The sequence below is a fragment of the Notamacropus eugenii genome, chromosome 1, assembly GCF_028372415.1.
Source record: "Notamacropus eugenii isolate mMacEug1 chromosome 1, mMacEug1.pri_v2, whole genome shotgun sequence".
NCBI lineage: Eukaryota > Metazoa > Chordata > Mammalia > Diprotodontia > Macropodidae > Notamacropus > Notamacropus eugenii.
The window spans coordinates 616,239,063-616,257,888 of record NC_092872.1 but is presented as its reverse complement, the minus strand read 5'-3'; the positions used below and the strand labels follow the sequence as shown (position 1 = coordinate 616,257,888).

The window sequence follows — 18,826 nt, the reverse complement described above, 5'->3', positions numbered from 1 at the left end:
TGAAGTATTTGATAATGAACAATTTAGTTAATCCTAATCCACTATTCTGTGGGCTGAGTATTTGATAGGTTTTTATATAAGATAATAGATCTAGATGGGAGGGACTATAAATGTCATTAATCTCATTAAAGATTATGGAGCATCCTGAGGAACAGGCTTCTTCATCTGAAGGGGCACTGTCAAAAGTAAGGTTTGAATAGGACTTGAATTACACTAAAGCAGTAAACTTCAGTTTCCTCATCTGTAAAATGGGCATGATAATGTTTGGCCTATCTACCTTGAAGGATTATTATGAACTGAGTAACTCATAAGCTATAAAATAATTTCTAAATATTAATTATCATTTTTATTGAGTGATTATAACTAAAAACCTTTTTGGGGTTGAACTCATCTCAGGGTAAATAGAGGGTACAGAATATTGAAATAAGCAAATTAGGAATTTGTAGTGTGCCAACTATGTATATGTTGAGTGGGAGGGTTGATAAATAATTGTAGAACCTGATTTCTTTTTTTTCAAAATATGTAATGAGACTGCTCTGTTCTCTCTGTAGGTGATCATGGAGGAAGCACTTTACTCCCACCCAATGTCACCAATGAATTTACAGAATATGGGACTATGGAAGAAAGGGGAGAAGTCCTCAGAGCTTCACTTGAATTTGATGCAGAGAGTCAGCAGTGCTGTGCACATGGGAGGGAGCAGGGCCAGCTCTTGGTTGGCCCCCAGTTTGGTCTCGACAGCTCGACTGCAGGGGGACTGAGTCATGAGGGGGGAGCATCCTCACGTAGGCACCTTAAAGAACCAAGTTTGCCAAAGCCCATTGGCTCCCTGGCTCCAGCGCCGAACACTGCAGAATCTAGCGTGGCTTCAGGGGGACTGCAGGCACCAAAGGTACTAGAAGGAGATGTGATTTCTGTTTCATCATCCCGGCGAATGGAAAAAGGGTTGAGTGCCACCCGCCGGGAAGCACGAGGAGCCAACAGACCAGCTACCTCTGTCCAAGAAAAACCACCAGAAATACCTCTTCCAGCTGAACTAATAACTGAGGAAAATTTTTATTTGAGTATTGAAAAGGATTTGACTGCCTTATTAACTGGAGAAACCCAGCCAGTGTTGTCCCAAATCACGAAGAATGGAAAAAAAGAGACTGCCAGAGGGCAGGAGATGATCTGCCAAAAGACCTCTGTGGAGAAACCAGCAGTGGCCCATAAAGTAGAGGGCACCATTAACTTTACAGGGGAAAAATGGTCCGATTTGGGAAGGAAGCATCCAGGATGTGATCGAGGTACGGTCTACAGGTCGCCTGTAGAGCAGGGGAGCTCCACAGGCCGCTCTGGCAGGATCAAACACGTAGGATTTCAAGGGGTAGAGATTCTTTGGACAGGGGGAGAGGAGGAAGAAATGAGACGTTCCTCAGCAGATATGGAGGCATCTGTGGAAAGGACAGCCTTTTCCAAAAGCAAGGAGTTTTCCAGAGTATCAAGCCATCCCGTTCCGTCTGTGGCTTTCTCTCATTCAGTCAGGTTGACGGAGGGTGTTTGGGATGAACCTTGGAAAGATTCTTCAGAAAGGCTTGGAACTAGATCAGGGACATTTTCTCCAGGATTGCTTGTAGAAGGTGGAGAGGATGAAGTATTTTTGAAGGAAAATGAACAACATCCTGAGAAGAAGTCTGTGCCAGAGGGGGAAGTGGAAAGGTGAGGTCACATCTTAAATCTTGTCCTAGAACATATGAATAAGGGTGTTCATCATGGAACAGGCAGTTCTGTGTTTGTTTTGTCTTAGGGTTACAAAGTCAATTTACTATATTATGGAACCCTGGTATACTTGTGGAGTAGATTTCATTCTAATGCATACTCCCTTTAGGGTTCTCTGCCCATAGAAGTTTGGTTTCCACAATATTGAAAAGAACCTCCTTATGAGATCTTTGCTTCTGTTTCTCTATCCTCTTCTTTCCTTTGTCTTATCTATTCCTTCCTTTTTTCCTTTCCCTTTTTCTTTCTCTCCTTCCTTCCTTCCTTCCTTCCTTCCTTCCTTCCTTCCTTCCTTCCTTCCCTCCTCCATCTTTTAATTTTTTCTTTCTTGTTTTGCTTTCTCTTTTCTATTTCTTTTTTTCTCTTTCTGTCTTTCTTCCTTCACTCCTTTCCTTTCTCTCCTTCCTTCCCTCCATTTCTCCCTTCTTCCCTTCTTCCTTCCATTTCTCCATCCCACTTTAAGTGCAGCAACCAGTTTCAATGATGATTGATACAGAAACTTTAACCTGTTTCTTTTTCTGATGGGAATTCACCTCTCCTTAGGCTGCCTGATGGTCCTTTGCTCCCAGGGGCTTACCATGTTATTGCCATACTTAGGGCAGGTACCCTGTCAGCTTTAGCCCTGTGGCATCTTAAAACTCCTAAATTCAAGTGATTCAGCAAATTTGGCCTCCTCTAGTGGCAGGTTTGTGCAGTCATGTTTCATTGATCTCATCTAGAATAAAAATCCCTTGTTAGAGACCACTGGGCTATAGTGAGGGCTATAGTGAGGGTCCATCTGATTGAAGTAAGGTCTCCTGTGTAAGTATGGAATGATGGGAGAACCGTTTCTAACATTTTATTTTTGTGTTTGACATGTTTCCTCTGCCACACATTAGGAAAGAAAAGTAATATAATAATGCTCATTACCTTAATAATACAAATGATTTTGGTACTGTTGGCTTGATAAAAAACATCATATTTTTTGCAAAAAATCATTAGTAGCTAAAAGTTGTTTTCTCACATTGCATTAGTGATGACATAAAAAAAAATATGAAGTTGGTATCCTGAGTGACTTAGAATATTTGAAAACTGGCTAATGAAGATACTTGGTAGCTTTTGTTCTTATACCAGATCATACTGGCTATTTTTCTACCAGCCTCCAGGTCATTCTTCCTGTTCTCTCATGGAGGGAGCTTGGCTCCCTGTATTCTCTCCTCCTGTGCTCCTGTCCTTATCTTAAGGGGTTCCAACAACTGTTGATACTTTTTCCAAAGCTCATACCTCCCAATTACTCCATCTACTCAATCCATGCTTACTCTTCTGTTCTACCTCATGCACACACAGGATGGGCATGCCCTAGCTCTGTCCCCTGTCCTGCCACTCTTGCCTCATCAAACCCCAACTCTGGATTTCTTTTACCATTTGCCTTTCCTCCTACTCACATGCTGCTAAATCGAGCTAGAGGAAGTCATGCAACTGATCCATCTGGGTCCACTACATATTTGTTTTTTTGGTCTAAACTTGGCCCCTCACTGCAGCAAATTCCTAAAAAAAAATCAGCTACGTTCTTTGCTTCTACTTCCTTTCCTTCATATCTTGGCTCTTAGCAATCTAGCTTCTGATCTTAGCACTCAGCTAAAACTGCTCTCTCCAAGCAACCATCTTTCAATTGCTAAAGTGAATGACTTTTTTTAATTTCTAATACTTGTTGACTTTTCTACAGCATCTGACACCATTGACTACCTTTTCTTTCTGGATGCTTTCTTTTGGTGTGTGTGACTTTATGTTTTCTTGGTTTTCTTCTTTCTTTACTGGCTGCTCCAAGTCTCATTTGGTAATTCTTTATCCTATATCCCTATAATTCATATCCTTATTAACTGTGAGTGTACCCCAAAGTCCAGTCTTCAGTCGTCTTTTCCCTCTCCCCCCATCCTTGTCCTTCTCTCCCTTTTTCCCTGTTATTTTCCATTTCCGTTATTTTGTCCTTTATATCCCTGCTGCTTAAGATGATAAGGCACATCACACATATTCTTGTTGTTTAGTCCTTTCAATTGTGTCCCAACTCTTTGTGACCCCATTTGGGATTTTCTTGCAAAGATACTGGAGTGGTTTGTCTTTTCCTTCTCCAGATAATTTTACAGTTGAGAAACTGAGACAAACAAGGTTAAGTGATTTGCCCAGGGTCACATAGCTAGTAAGTGTCTAAGGACAGATTTTAATTCAAGGTCTTCCTAACTCTAGACCCAGTATTCTGTCCACTGTGCCACCTAGCTGCACATAGTAGGTGCTTAATAAATGATACTAAATTCTGAGTAGGGAAAATCAAAAGTCAGAAGTCAGATATAGTGTGGAGTCTTCACAGTATTGACAAAGGAAGTAATTCCCACAAATGATGCCCTTTTTTTTAATGTGTAGAATCATAGAATCTCATATTTGAAAGGGACCTCAGCGGTAATCTTGACTTCACTCCTAGTCCCCAAACAAGAATCCTTTCTACCACATTACAGGAAAATGGTAGCCAGGCTTTGCTTTAAGACCTTTGGTGATACAGATGCATGGGCTAGAATAAATGATACTACATTTAAGAAGATTCTGAGCTGCCATTATTGTACTGATGTCAATGACAAGGGTGTTTTCTAAAGAAGTCTTTTCAACATTAATTATCAGTGCCTTGGATAAAGGTATAGATGGCATTCTTATCATGATGTAAGATCACCCAGGGCTGGAATGAAACAGCTGACATCAATTAATAAGGACTTATTAAGCACCTATTGTGTGCTAAGCACTGGGGTTGCAAAGACAGGAGGGAAAGTTCCTATCCTTGAGGTGCTTATAACCCAGCCAGCTCATTGAGTGACAGAGTCAGGGTCCACCTCTTTAGATTAGGTCCTCATCAAGTCTTGACTAGATTATTTCTGCTGCTTCATTGTCGACCTCCTTGCTCCAAATATCTCCTGACTTAAGTCTATCTTCCACACAGCTGCAAAAAGTGATTTTCCTCAAGCACAGATCTAACCATGTCATGCCTTTGTCTACCTGATAAGCTCCTTGGTCCCTGTTGTCTCTGGGGAAAAAAATAGACTGCATTTAGCTTTCAGAGTCCGTCACAGCTGGGCGCCAGCCTATTTTCCAGTCTCTCCGTGACTCACTCTCCCTTCTGCACTCTGCCATCCATACAAACTGGCCGTTTTGCTACATCTCATACCCTGCGCTCATGTCTCTGCATCTTTATGTTGGCCATCCCCTATTCCTAGAACGTATTCCCTCTCCACCTTCACTTCATAGCATCCCTTTCCTCCTTCAAGACACTGCTCACACACTTTCTACATGAATCTTGGGCAGCTTGATGGTACAGTGGTTAGCACACTTGGCCTGGAGTCAGGAAGACCTGAGTCCAAATCAGGCCCCTGACACTTACTAGCTGTATAACCCTAGACAGGTCACTTAACCGCTGTCTGACTTGGTTTCTTCAACTATAAAATGGGGATAACAATAGCACTACCTCACAGGATTGTTGTGAAGATAAAAGGGGATAATATTTTAAAATGAGTAATAGGGCCTGGCTCTGTGCTTAATAAATGCTTATTTTCTCTTCCTTTCCCTGTTTCCCCCTGCCTCCACTGTTAGTGCCCTCTTTCCTTAAATCTCTTGTATTTAACTATTTGGTATTTATTTGGATTTATTCTCTTTATATTTATTTTGTACTTACATATATTTGTATGTGTATTTACATACCTTTTATCTTTCCTATTAGAGTGTAAACTCTTTGAGAATTCTTTTCTATTCTTTACACTTATATCCTCAGTGCCTCACACAGTGCCTGGAATATGGTGAACACTAAATAATAGTTGAATGATGAGATAAAATGAAATAATAAACTAAATTGAATTGGGATAACTGTAAATTCTATACTTGGGTTAAAAAAAAACCAGATTTGAAAAATGCCACCATCAAGCCAACCACACAAGGACAAAGATGGAGGACAACAGGTTGTGTGGAAATGCCCTGGTTATTTTAGGGTGCAGCAAGTGTATCATGTGTCACCAAGAGAGGGGTGTGGCAGCCCCCAAAGTGAATGTGATCTTCTGCTACATTCTTGAGAGCCTCAGTGTCTAGCAAAAGAGAGGCTGGCATTTCAGCTGTACTTTGACCTGGTCAGACTATATCTGGAGTGCTATACTCAGTCCTGAGTGCCACATTGTAGGAAGGACATTTATAGACTACAACAGGTGCAGGGGAGGTCAGCCAAGATGGTGAGCAGACAGGAGATCATACCATATGTGGATCAGTTGAAGGAATTGGGGACCTTTAGTTTAAAGGATAGAATTAGACTAAGGGGTTATCTTGGAAGTGGGAATGAGAGCTGACTTCATGGATTTGAACAATTATCTCATGGAAAAAGGACTAGTCTTGTTCTTTTTAGTCAAAGTGAGAAGAGCTCGGAGAGATGGGTAAAATCTGCAGTGGTGAATTTCAGCTTGTTAAATAATTATCGTTGTTCCCTAGTGGGGTGGGCTGTTTTGTGGTTTCTCCAGTCACTGGAGGTCTTTAAGCAGAGGATGTCCTCTTCTCAGGAGTGCAGTAGAACAAATTTCTGTAAAGGTATCACTTAGACTAAGTTACACCTAGTTTTCTGAGGTCTGCCATTTTACTTTTAGACTTCATGTTCTTATATTGAGAATATGACAGCACAACATGTGGTTCCCCTTAAAAGGTAAGCTACTAGAATAGATTCAGCTTTTCAAAAGGACCATGGGAAGTAGTTATCATAGCACTTACGTAATACCTTGCAGTTTTGAAAGCATGTCTTTACCATGCTCTGAAGTAGGCAGGATAGTATCATTTCTTTTACTTTACAGGTGAGGAAGCTGAGGGTAAAGCACTGGTTAAGTGACTTGCCCAAGGCCATTCTAGAGCTTGGCAATTGGAAAGATCGGAATTGAACCCAGGCCTTTTGATTCCAAGTCTTCTCGTTCTCCTCCCCACCCCGACTATACTAGATTGTTTCTCAAATGGAAATCACCTATCTTTATGAAATTTTCTCCTTGGAAATGAGCTCTTGTTATTTATAATTTATTAATAATATATTCATAAATATTTATGAAGCAACGTGGTGTGTAGATGGAGTCCTGGATCTAAAGTCAGGAAGACTTGAGTTCAATCTTGCCATAGACCCTTGGTCTCTATGTGACTCTGTATAAGTTACTTAAATTTCTCTGAGCATCAGTTCCAGGTTAGACTTAATGACCTCCAAGGTCCCTTCCAATTCTCAATTTTGGATCCTATGAAAAGCCTTAAGAGGTGTTTTCATACCAAATAAACTTCTTTGGTGGTTCTTGACAAGTCATTTTACCACCATATGGTGGTTAGAACAGTCAGACCATCTCCCAAATGTTTCTTTGCTAGCAGTCTGATGGAGTGCTGCTTATGACTCAAAGGTATTTAGAGCTATCATTTGAAATCTTATAATGTTTTCTTTCCTAGCAATATGAATTAGAGTATGTTTTGGGGGGGTCTGGTTATGTGATCTTATTGTTGTAGGGATTTCTCAGAGAAGGACTCTCTCTGCTAAGGAAAATTGGTACTAAGTCTATGACTTATAGCTATAGAGAGTTGCCAGAGCCACTAAGAGGTCAAGTGACTTATCCAGGGTCACACAGTTAGTACATATAATAGGCTAATCTTGAACCCAGATTTTCCCAGTCCTCATGTTGGGTCTAGATAGATCATATTATGCAGCTTTGGAGTATCCCTTTCCTTCTTTTCCCCCTTTCCTCCCTCTCTTTCTCCCCTTCCTTTCCACTGGGTCTCCGTATCTCATCCAGGCAGGAAGTTCCAGTCAAATTACTAATCAGCACAGATTTGACATACTGTGTGCTGGATCACCCACTCTTAAGACAGCATGGTAGTCTGGTGCTCCTGAGGGCCCCCATATTGATGTCAGACTTGGTATAGATACATGGTTTGCAAAACCCTTTGTAGCTAAGAATTCTCAAGCTCAAGAAATTCACCATCCTCAGATGAAGCTACTGTGACCAAAAACTTAGTTACCCCAAGGCCAATTTGTTGATGTGCCTCTCCAAACTTAGCTTGGTCTTTGGACAACAAACAAACTGGGTATGCATTTGCAGCTTTTATTGGCATGGGAGGGCCTGCCAGAATTTGAGCTTGGCTGGTGCAGCCTGTGAGTGCCTGGAATCACTCCATGCCTTGAAGAGGCATCAGAGGGGTACTTTGGTGGAGGTCTTCTCAGGAAGGGTAAACCAGCCTAGGTCAGAAACACAAAGCATGTTGAATTTCCCGTGCTAACTAGTAGTGGATTGAGGCCATGAGCAGACTCTTTACTTTGAGCTTGATTAAGATGGAGAGATAGTCTTTAAAAACAACAGCAATAACTACAAGAAAGAAGAAATGATTACAGAGAGCTAGCATGGCTTCGTTATGACTAACATCATTTCCTTTTTTGATAGGATAACTACATTTATAGAAGAGGAGAATGTTGTGGACGTAGTTTACCTAGATTTTGGCAAAGCTTTTGATAGAAGATGGAGAGATACAGATTAGACCAGAACTTTATATTGTAAAAATAGTTTGTAGCCCAGAGAGCCTCTGAAAGACTCTCAGGGACCCCCAGGATTCCCCAGACCATACTTTGAGAACCTCTGGATTAGACACTAAAATAACTAGATGGATTTATAAGAAGTCAGATTGCCAGACTCAATGGGTAATTGTTAATGGTCTGGAGAAGGAAATGACAAACCATCCCAGGATCTTTGCCAAGAAAACCCCAAATGAGGTCATGAAGAGTTAGGACATGACTGAAAAATGACCAAAAGATCAGTGACTTGTATAAAGGCATAGATAACATGCCCGTCACATTTGCAGCTGACAACTCTGGCACGGAGAAATACATTGGAAAACAGACTCATGATCCGAAAGGATCTTGACAGACTAGATTACTGGGCTGAATCTAATAAGATGACATTCAATACTGATAAATATAAAAGCTTGTTTTACTAAAACATCAACTTCACAAGTATAAGAGGGAGAAAAACTGGTTAGACAAGCCATTGGACTGAAAAAGATCTGGGTGTTTTAGTGATTGTAATCTTAATATGAATTGGCATAATGTGGCAGACGAATCAAGCTAATAGATCTTGGGCTTTATTAAGAGGGCCGTCATTTCTAGGAATGAATGAATGAATAACCATATAAATAAATAAATGCTATGTGTAAAGCACTGGGCTAAGTTCTAGGACTACAAACAGATAAATAGTTCCTGCTCTCAAACCCCACATGTTTTGCAGCATAGTCCCCCTGCACTCCACCTTCATCAGACTCCCCTGAAGTGTTGTGTTAAGTTCTCTTTACTTCAGTATAAGGTGGATGTTAACAGACTGGAGAGTGTCTGGAGAACAACAACCAGAATGTTGAAGGGCCTTGAGTCCATTCCATACGAAGATTATTTGAAGGAGCTGGGTATGTTTAGCCTGGAAAGGGGAAGACATAGTTGTCTTTAAGTATTAGGGGGCTATCATGTGGAGGAAAGACTGGTCTTCCTCTATTTGGCCAAGAGGACAGAACCAGGAAAAATGAGTAGAAGCCTCAAAAAGGCTAATTTAAGCTTGTTATCAGAAAAAAAAGGGGGGGGGAAACTTTCTAAGTATTAGAGCTTTGGAAAAGTGGACTGATCTGCTGAGAGAGAGAGAGAGAGAGAGAGAGAGAGAGAGAGAGAGAGAGAGAGAGAGAATAATTACTTGTTGGTTATGTATTACTGGAATTCATTTTGTGTACGGGTAGGGTTTCTGCTCTCAAGTTCTGTAAGTCTATGAATAGATCATAATATTCCGATGTAGGTTGTACCCATATACTGAGATCTCTTTGAAAGAAAGAAAATTTCCTCCTTAATAGCTCATTTATTTATACATTGAAGAATTAATGTCGTCATAATTGGTTTGTAGGTTTTATATAATTCAGATTTGTGGAAAATATATAGTTTTAGAGGAAGCATACATGTGATGTGGATGGCAAGCTGTTAGGTCTCAGATTCTCTTTTCTCCTCTCCTCCTCTTCTCTCTTCTCATGATTCAGAGGCCTATGATAGGAATGTGGCTCTCTTTAAAGTGATAAATTTTGCTTGGAAGTGGCTTCTGTTCTGTTATTTGAGGGCTTGCTATCATTGGTTTTAAGGTTAGCTGGATTATAGGGTGCATGGAGAAGAGTAAAGTGTGAGAATATTGGAATGGTAGAGCCTAGTTCAGGTTAGGATGAGCTATGATGCTAACTATTGGGGATACCAGGTGGTGCAGGAGATAAGAGCATTGGGCTTGGAAACAGGAAGATGACTCATCTTCATGAACTCAAATCCAGCCTCAAGACATTTACTAACTATGTGACCCTGGGCAAGTCTCTTCACACTGTTTGCCTTAGTTTCATCATCTGTAAAATGAGATGGAGAAGGAAATGGTGAACCATTTCAGTATCTTTTCCAAGAAAACCCCAAATGGGGTCACAGACACAATTGAAACAACTGAACTAAAACAAAGCACTTAAGGCATCCAAAGTCTTGTAGATCTACAACTGGAAGGGACTTATAGAGGTTATCCAGAGGGACTTGTAGAGGTCATCCAATGCAGCCCACTCAGTTTACAGATGAGGATGCTGGGGTTCAGAAAGGGACAGTATCCAAAGTTTCCTAGGTAGAAAGTGATGGTTCTGGGATTTAAGCTCACGTTGAAGTTAGAGTACCAGCTAGTTACCAGGTTAGCCACCTGGAAGGATACACATGTGGCTGCTGTAAGTACTGGATTGATCTTTGCCCACTGCAAGTTCAATGGTTAGGGTCACAGCACTTGTTAGTGGTGTGGGACTAGAAAGTGGAAGATGTTCTGTTCCTGGCATCATGGTTAGTAGATGATTGAATGAATGCAGTGAGTGAATGAATGGCACAATACAGTTGCATTTGTTGCAGATGGTTTCTACTTTTGCAACAAAGATAATTAGAACCCTCTGTTTCTCTGGCATCTTTGATCTCTGTGCTATAAAATGGAGCTTCCTTGGGTTGGATTAAAAATTGGCAGATTTTGGTCACCTTGTTTAATGTGAAACCAACTCGTGACATAAGGACTCAAGTGTATGGATTGAAGGAGGTTTTCTTACTCTCATGGCTTTTAACCATTGCCCTGGAAACCTGGGCAGACACCTACATGGTACTCATTGTAGTACATGGAGACCAAAGTTCTATTCACAAGTACACAGTAGTCAGGGGCACATGTGATTAAAAGGAGAGAAACAAAATAGAAGTCATAGAATGAGCAACCATCAGTTTCAGAAATGTATGGAAATAGTCACAGCCCCAAGTCTGTGGGTTCCTCGGGAAGAAGCCCTTCCCCAGCCCTGCCTGCTACATTGCTCCTAGACTGTTTCCTGCTACTAAAAGTGATGTGGAGCAGGTGACGCTTCTTTCTTTTTCCTCCTTCTTCTAGCCCCTGTTATGACTCCATAGCGTGGATCTAAGGAGTCCCTGATTTCTTAGGACGTTCAAAGTTACTCTCTGTAGAGCCCTGCAGTCAGAGGTGTGCTTGGAAATGCTTACAGTGCAACATCTAGGGAAAAAATAATGTGCTCAGGACACAGTTTTAAGTTTTATTAACATTATTAACCATCATGTTCTTGTCTGAATAGTCAACAAAACAATAAATCAAGCCCTATTTTGTAGCCTTTGGTGATTGCTGAGCTGTAAACCCTTGCCTGTGGTCCAACACTCCTTGCTTTGTGACCTGGTCATCATTTTGGATGGCCTTGACAACCACTTACTGAGAACTACATAGCTTCCCCAGTTCTGGGACTATGATCACATCAACTCCACCATTGTTCCTGGTAGGAGTGTACCAACCCATTCCCCTTTGGCCCCATTCCCCTTGATTTCAAATCCAAAGTGAACCTTCCCTGGCCACAACTTCCCTATTAGAAGGTAAGTTCCTTGTGGGCAGGGACTGGTCTTTGCTTTTGAAATTGTATCCCTAGCACACAGCACAGTGCTTGGCACATAAGTGCTTAAGAAATGCTTAAAATTTTTTTGAAGCAATCTTCCTGGTTTAGAATGGCCAATATATATCTGTATGTGTATATATATATATATATATATGTGTGTGTGTGTGTATGTATGTGTATATGTATGCACACATGTGTATGTGTATATGTATACATGTATGTATATATGTGTATGTATATATGTGTGTGTGTATGCATATATATGTGTGTATGGGTGTGTATGTATATACGTACATGTATATGTGTGTGTGTCAATCACCATCTCACTCAATGCTCTTTCCTTGTGGGCTTTTCCCTTTGTTTCCTTGAGTCTCTCTCAGTCACTCTGTATGCCCTTAACCATGTGTATGTATCCCATAGGGTGGGCCCTTAATTTCTCCCAGTTGCTCCAATGAGAAAGACAAATTAGTACTCTAGAAATCACCACAAAGGGAAGCTGATTTGTTTTTCCTAATTCAACCTAAACCCTAGTTTTATGTAATGCTACTTTTCTGACACCAGGTGGCTCCACTTCAACTCAGTTAAGAATGCACCATTTGTTTCTGCTTTTTATCCTGTGTCTTAATACAAAACCGTGACCATAGTAGGTGCTTAATAAATGTTGGTTAAATTGAACTGAATTTTCAGTGTCTAAATTAGATGAAAGAATATATTAAAGCTTCGTTTATTTCTATTCTCTTTTATTTATTCATTTTTTTTAATGGTTATGGACTGGAATGTTCTGATATTTAACAACTGTCTTGGCATGCGCAGGATACAGTTCTGTTTTTAATCTGCCTAATTTACATTCCGTCCATCACTTTCTTAAGCCTAGAGAATCAACAAAGCGGTGAACTAAACCAAGGGTGGGGAACCTATAGCCTCAAGGCCACCTATAGCTGCTGTAGGACCTCAAGTGCAGCACTTTGGCCACCTGTAGCTTCTATAGGCCCTCAAGTGCAGCCCTTTGACTGAATCCGAACCTCCCAGAACAAATCCCCTTAATAAAAAGATTTATTCTGTAAAACTTGGACTCAGTCAAAAGGCCTCACGCCAGGACCGAGAGGGCTTACGTGTGGCCTCAAAGCTGCAGGTTCCTCTCCCCTAAACTAACCCCTGATTTGTACATTTACTATTGTTGAGGTACTCACACCAACAGTTTGTTCTCCTGAAGCCACTGGAACCAGCTCCAGCATATGTCTTGTCATGCTGATGGATCTTAATGAGAAATTTTAAGTAGAATGACATTTTTTAAAAGAATGTTCTATCTAGTATCTTAGATATACAGGCATGCCTTGGGGATATTGTGAGTTCTGTTCTAGGGCACTGGCATAGAATGAATATCATAATAAAGTGAATCCTGTGAATTTTTTGGTTTCCTGGTGCATATGGTAGTTATGTTTGCACTATACTGTAGTCTATTAAGTTTGCAGTAGTATTATGTCTAAAAAGCAACGTATATAACTAAGAATTTTTCATTGTTAACAATGCTAACCTTCATCTCGAGCCTTCTGCGAGCCATTATCTTTTTTGCTGGTGGAAGCTCTTGCCTCGGTGCTGATGGCTGCTGACTGATCAGGGCAGTGGTTGCTGAAGGTTGAGGTGACTGTGGCAATTTCTTAAAATAATATGACAATGAAGTTTGACCCATCAATTGACTCTTCCTTTCCTTTGAACACTTTGAGATCATTATTGGGTTATTAATTGGCCTAATTTCAATATTGTTGTGTCTAAGGGAATAGGGAGGCATGAGCAGAGAGAGAGAGTTGTAGAATGGTCAGTGGAGCAGTCAGAACACATGCAACTTTTATCAAGTTCAAAGTCTTAAGGGTATTGTTTGTGGGCCCCCAATAATAACGTCAAAGATCACTGGTCACAGATCACCATAACACATAATAATAATGAAAAAGTTTTAAATTTTGTGAGAATTACCAAGATGTGACATAGAGACACAATGTGAGTACATGTTGTTGGAAAAATGGTGCCGATATACTGATGCAAGGTTGCCATAAACCTTCAGTTTGTAAAAATGTGGTATCTTCAAAGCACAGTAAAGCAAGGTGTGGGCTGAGCTTTGCGTGAGAACATTCACACGTCATTTCAGAAGCTAGCTGGGGTCCTGCAGGGTTATCCTTGTGATATCCTTGTGAATGGATGTTAATGATTTTTTTTTCAGTTAGTTGACATTTAATAAGTGTTTCCTATATACCAGCTATTGTGCTCCGTGCCGGAGACACAAAATTAGGTGAAAACAGGCCCAGCTCTCAAAGAATATACAGTCTAATGAAGGTATCAAATAGTAAGTAGATACAAGAAATTTCTGTATCTATATCACCTTTCATCTACTATAGATATAGTTGTAGATATATGGATGGTGTAGATATGGATATCTACCTCTCTCTGTCTTTGTCTCTCTGTCTCTGTATTTCTCCATGAAGAGGTTTAAATGCTAAACAAAGATATGTACATATATGTGTGTATGTATGTGTATATATATTTGTACATATAAATAGGAATATATGGAGATTTATCTGTGTGTGTGTGTGTGTGTGTGTGTGTGTGTGTGTGTGTCTGATCCTGGAGGTAATGGGGAGTCACTAGAACTCATTACTCAGGAGGATGACGTGATCATTCTCTGTTTTAGAAAATTACCTTGGCAGCTTAGTGGAGGATGTATTGGAATTAGAAGGTTAACAAAATATTCCAGGCTAGAGGTGAGGAGGGGCTGTAGTGATTGCTGGGTGAGTGGAGAGACAAGGGCATGTATACCAGAGATGCTGTGAAGGTAGAAATGGCCATTGTTTACAGGGATTGGCCATATGGGCTGAATGAGAGTGAGGAATCAAGAATGACATAAAATTTGTGAGCCTTGGTGACTGGGAGAATGGTGATGCCTTTGACTGTAATAGGGAAATTTAGAAGTGGGAAGGATGATGAGTTCTGTTTTGGATATGTTGAGTTAAAGATACCTACAAGGTATCTCACTTAAGATTTTTTTTAAAAAGTTATTTTATAAGCATTTAAATTTTTAAAGTATTTTATGATTTTTTTCCTTTTCCTAGACAGCATATCATTAAACATGTCTAGGGATTTCATCTATTACTTTTTTTTCCAAAATGAGTTACTGAAAATGTTAACTCATGGTTTTGTTTTTTTTCTCCCCCAGGTTCATCGAGCAAGAGGAATCAACCAGAGAAGACGACGATGTTCTGGGGCCTGGGTATACAGAGGATTCAACTGATGTATACAGCTCTCAATTTGAAACCATTTTGGATAATACTTCTTTATACTATAGTGCGGAGTCGCTGGAGACTTTATATTCAGAACCTGATACTTATTTCAGTTTTGAAATGCCTCTCACACCTATGATCCAGCAACGCATCAAAGAGGGCAGTCAGTTCTTAGAGAGGACTTCAGGGCCACAGCAAGATGTCCTCAGTGTCTCTGCTGATGGTGGGATAATCATGGGCTATCCTGGAGAGATCACCAATGGAATGAATGAGGTTGATGACGCCATCTACAGAAAGGGCACCCCCGACATGGCTTTCTGGGGAAGGTAATACTTTTCTCTTTGTCTCATATGTGTTTATATATCTATATCTATATCGATATAGATATCGATATAGATATAGATATATATATAACAGTGTTTTGTCTCTATGCCATTTTCTCACTGGGAATTTAGGAGATGGGAAGTCAAAGTATATTGCACCAGTCTCTGATAATACAAACAAGGAAAGAAAATCTAGGTTCTTATCAGGAAAAGGGCTCTTGGCAGAAGGGGGTGTGGGAGGAGTAGTTATGTAGCATGGCCAACTTTGTAGAGGATGATAGGTGGGCGAATTGTACTAGGCTGCTGCTTGTGGAGTAGACACTCAGCAAATATTTATTTATGATGATTATGCAGTAGAATAGATGTAGCTTTAGATATGAGGCTTGGAATGAATTGTTTGTTGGTTACTTGTTTTAAGGTTTTCTTGGTAGTGATACTAGAATAGTTTGCCATTTATTTTACAGATGAAGAAACTGAGGCAAACAGGGTTAAGTGACTTGCCCAGGGTCACACAGCTAAGTGTCTGAGGCTGAACTTGAACTCAGGAAGAAAGGTCTTCCTGATGCCAGGCCTAGTGCTCTATACACTGTGCCACCTAGCTACCCTTTGAATGAATTAAAGTGCATTTAATAGGTGCTTACTTTGTACCAGTCACTGTTGCTAAGTACTGGGGATAGAAATGCAAACAAGCAAGACTGTTCCTACCCTCAAGGGGCTGATGTTCTAATGAGAGAAGACAATATATAAAACAGAACTAGGAAGGTCATGGGGCTCACATGTGGACATTGTTTGGAGTGTCTGGAAGGTGGCATGGTGGACTGGTTGTGGGAAAGATGAGGTGGAAGCTTACCTATCAATGTCCAGGTTTCTACAAACAGAGTCAGAGTTCCTGCGGGATAGGGGGATGAAGAAAATGGCCATGGGGCAAGAGTCATGGAGGGGGCAAGAGTTTGGAAATGATTGTAGAGTAGCTTGATGACCTGGTTCTAGGCAAGATAAAAATGTTAAATGATACATTTTGAATTACCCATCTGACCTCAGATACTTACTAGCTGTGTGACCCTTGAGTAAGTCAGTTTGCCTGTTTCCTCATCTGTAAAATGAGCTGGAGAAGGAAATGGGAAACCACTCCCAGTTTTTTGCTGAGAAAGCCCTAAATGGGATTGTGAAGAGTCAGACATGACTGAAACAACTGAACAGCCACAGGAACATGTTTTACAAAATCAGGTAAGTTGAGGAGAATTTTTGGGATCTATCTAGGAGATACATTGCAAGTTACATAATAGAGACAGCATGTGACGGTGGAAAGGACACTGAATTTGGAATCAGAGGACCTGTGTTTGAATTCTGGTGAAGGAACTTAGAAAAACATTGAACTTCTTCGGAAGCCAGTTTCCTTAGCCCTAAAATGAGAGTAAGGGAACCCTGGATTAGGAGGAAGTTGAGTCTCCTTCTGGCCTTTAGATATTGTGATTCTAGACTTGTAAGATCCTTCTTCGTAGCTCTAAAATTATAATCTTGCCTGTGACATCAGGTGTGTGGCCATTGGCCAGTTACTTAATTTCTCGTTTGTGTCAATACTTGTGATTTGAACTGAGGTCTTCCAGACACTGAATACAGGATTCAGTTCAGGATGAGCTGCAAAAAATAGTTCACACTGTAGAAGACCAGTGATTTTGTCTGTGTAGGTTCACCAGTGTAGACTGCAGCAAAAAAAAAAAAAAGTCTCCTGGTGGCCAGGCTCCTGGGGATGAGCCTCTGATTTGGCTAGGTTGGTTCTTGGAAGACAGAAACAGAAATAGAATCTGTTCCTGGGCAGTATTGGAAGGCTTTTCGGCATGGTGGGGACTGCCAGGTCTTGAGTGCCCTTGGCATGGTCTTTGAGAACCCATTTCTTTATGATGAAACATTGGAGTAAGTCTTAAGTCAAGGAAAATTGTTCACAAGTCCTGCCAAATTGCACAAGGACTGCATGGCCAACCATCAATTATTTAGGAGTAAACGTTTTCCCCTTCTCTGTCTTCCTCCTGAGATTTGTCTCTGTATGCTTTAGGTATTCTTTACCATTTTTACAAGAGGCAGAGGGGGGATGACACTAATGATCATCAGTTATTTTTAAATTGATTCAAAGTTCTTAATTGTAGGCAATGAACTAAGAGAAGCTGAGTAGAGAGGGGAAAACATTTTAAAATGGTTTGAAGAAAGCCAAGACCTTCTACAGATCAGCTCTGCATCCTAAGACTTTCATTGTGGCCTTCTTTATCAGTCTCATGCCATAGGGACAACCTTGCATGACTATATTATTTGTAGGATTATAAATGATGTTTGAAAAGCATTATAGTGCATACCTTGACCTAGCCATAGTGCCCTTCAGTCTGTATTCTAAAGAGATCAAGGAAAGAGGAAAAGGTTATATATGTACAAAAATATCTTTTAGTGGTGGCAAAGAATTGGAAATTGAGGGGATGTCCGCCAGTTGGGGAATGACTAAACAAGTTGTGATACGTGACTGTGATGGACTACTATCGTGCCATAAGAAAGGATGAGGGGGATCATTTCAGAAACATCTGGGAAGACTTGAATGAACTGAACCAGAAAAACATAGTAAAGACAATATTTTAGAGATAGTCAGCTGTGAAAGACTTAACTACTCTGATCAATACAATAATCCAAGATAATTCTAAAGGGACTCATGATGAAAAAAATGCTTTCTTTACTTTTTTTTGTAACATGGCTAATGTGGAAATAGTTTTGCATGAATTCATGTAAAATGGGTATCATCTCACTTGTTTTCTCAGTGGGTGGGGGAGGGAGAGAATTTGTAACTGAAAATTTTAAAAAATGGATGTTAACAAAAGGAAACTGCATTTTACAAACTTATGCAATGTGTACAGTGATAAGCATATGTTTTATAGAAAAAAAAGAAAGGTTTTATGGGAAACAACAGAAGGCTAGGCATAGCGTCAGGAAGACCTGTGTTCAAGTCCTGAATTTTGACACAGTGGAATATGGACTCCCTGAGGGAAGGATTATTTTTACCTTTCTTTGTACCTCCAGCACTTAGCATCATGCATGGCATGTAGTTAATGCTTAGGAAATGCTAGTTGACTTGACTTAAAATAGTCTCCATGTGAGCATGGGTAAGCTACTTCTTTAGGCTATGTTACAGAAGAGTTACAGTCAGCTTTGTGAAGAGTATTTCTGTTTTAGGATTTCACTAAAGCAATTTATTCACAAGTCCAGATCTCTCTTCTCTCTATCTTCTTTCAGTGGCTGCCTCTCTCTCTCTCTCTCTCTCTCTCTCTCTCTCTCTCTCTCTCTTCCTCTCTTCCTCTCTCCCTCTCTCCCCAATTCCCTAAGCCACAAAAATATAGTTCTTGATATAGAATTAACAAACAATGGAATTTTTAGTGTATGTTTTGGTAAAGGAAATGGAGTTGGATGTTAAGTAGTTAATTTGACCTGCCATGTACCATTCTCCATGGAACCCATTTGTCAGTCTCCAGT

The 18,826-nt window shown here is 40.3% G+C and overlaps 1 protein-coding gene across 4 annotated transcripts in view; it reads left to right on the top strand.

Moving 5' to 3' along the window:
- The window catches only part of PSD3 (pleckstrin and Sec7 domain containing 3), a 617,602-nt gene that overhangs the window by 228,756 nt on the left and 370,020 nt on the right, over nucleotides 1-18,826 (top strand). For all 4 annotated transcript variants that reach the window (XM_072634977.1, XM_072634978.1, XM_072634979.1 and 1 more), the window contains exons 3-4: nucleotides 552-1,695; nucleotides 14,933-15,322. In XM_072634977.1, coding sequence (XP_072491078.1) covers nucleotides 552-1,695; nucleotides 14,933-15,322 — 1,534 coding nt within the window. The remainder of the gene's footprint in view (nucleotides 1-551; nucleotides 1,696-14,932; nucleotides 15,323-18,826) is intronic.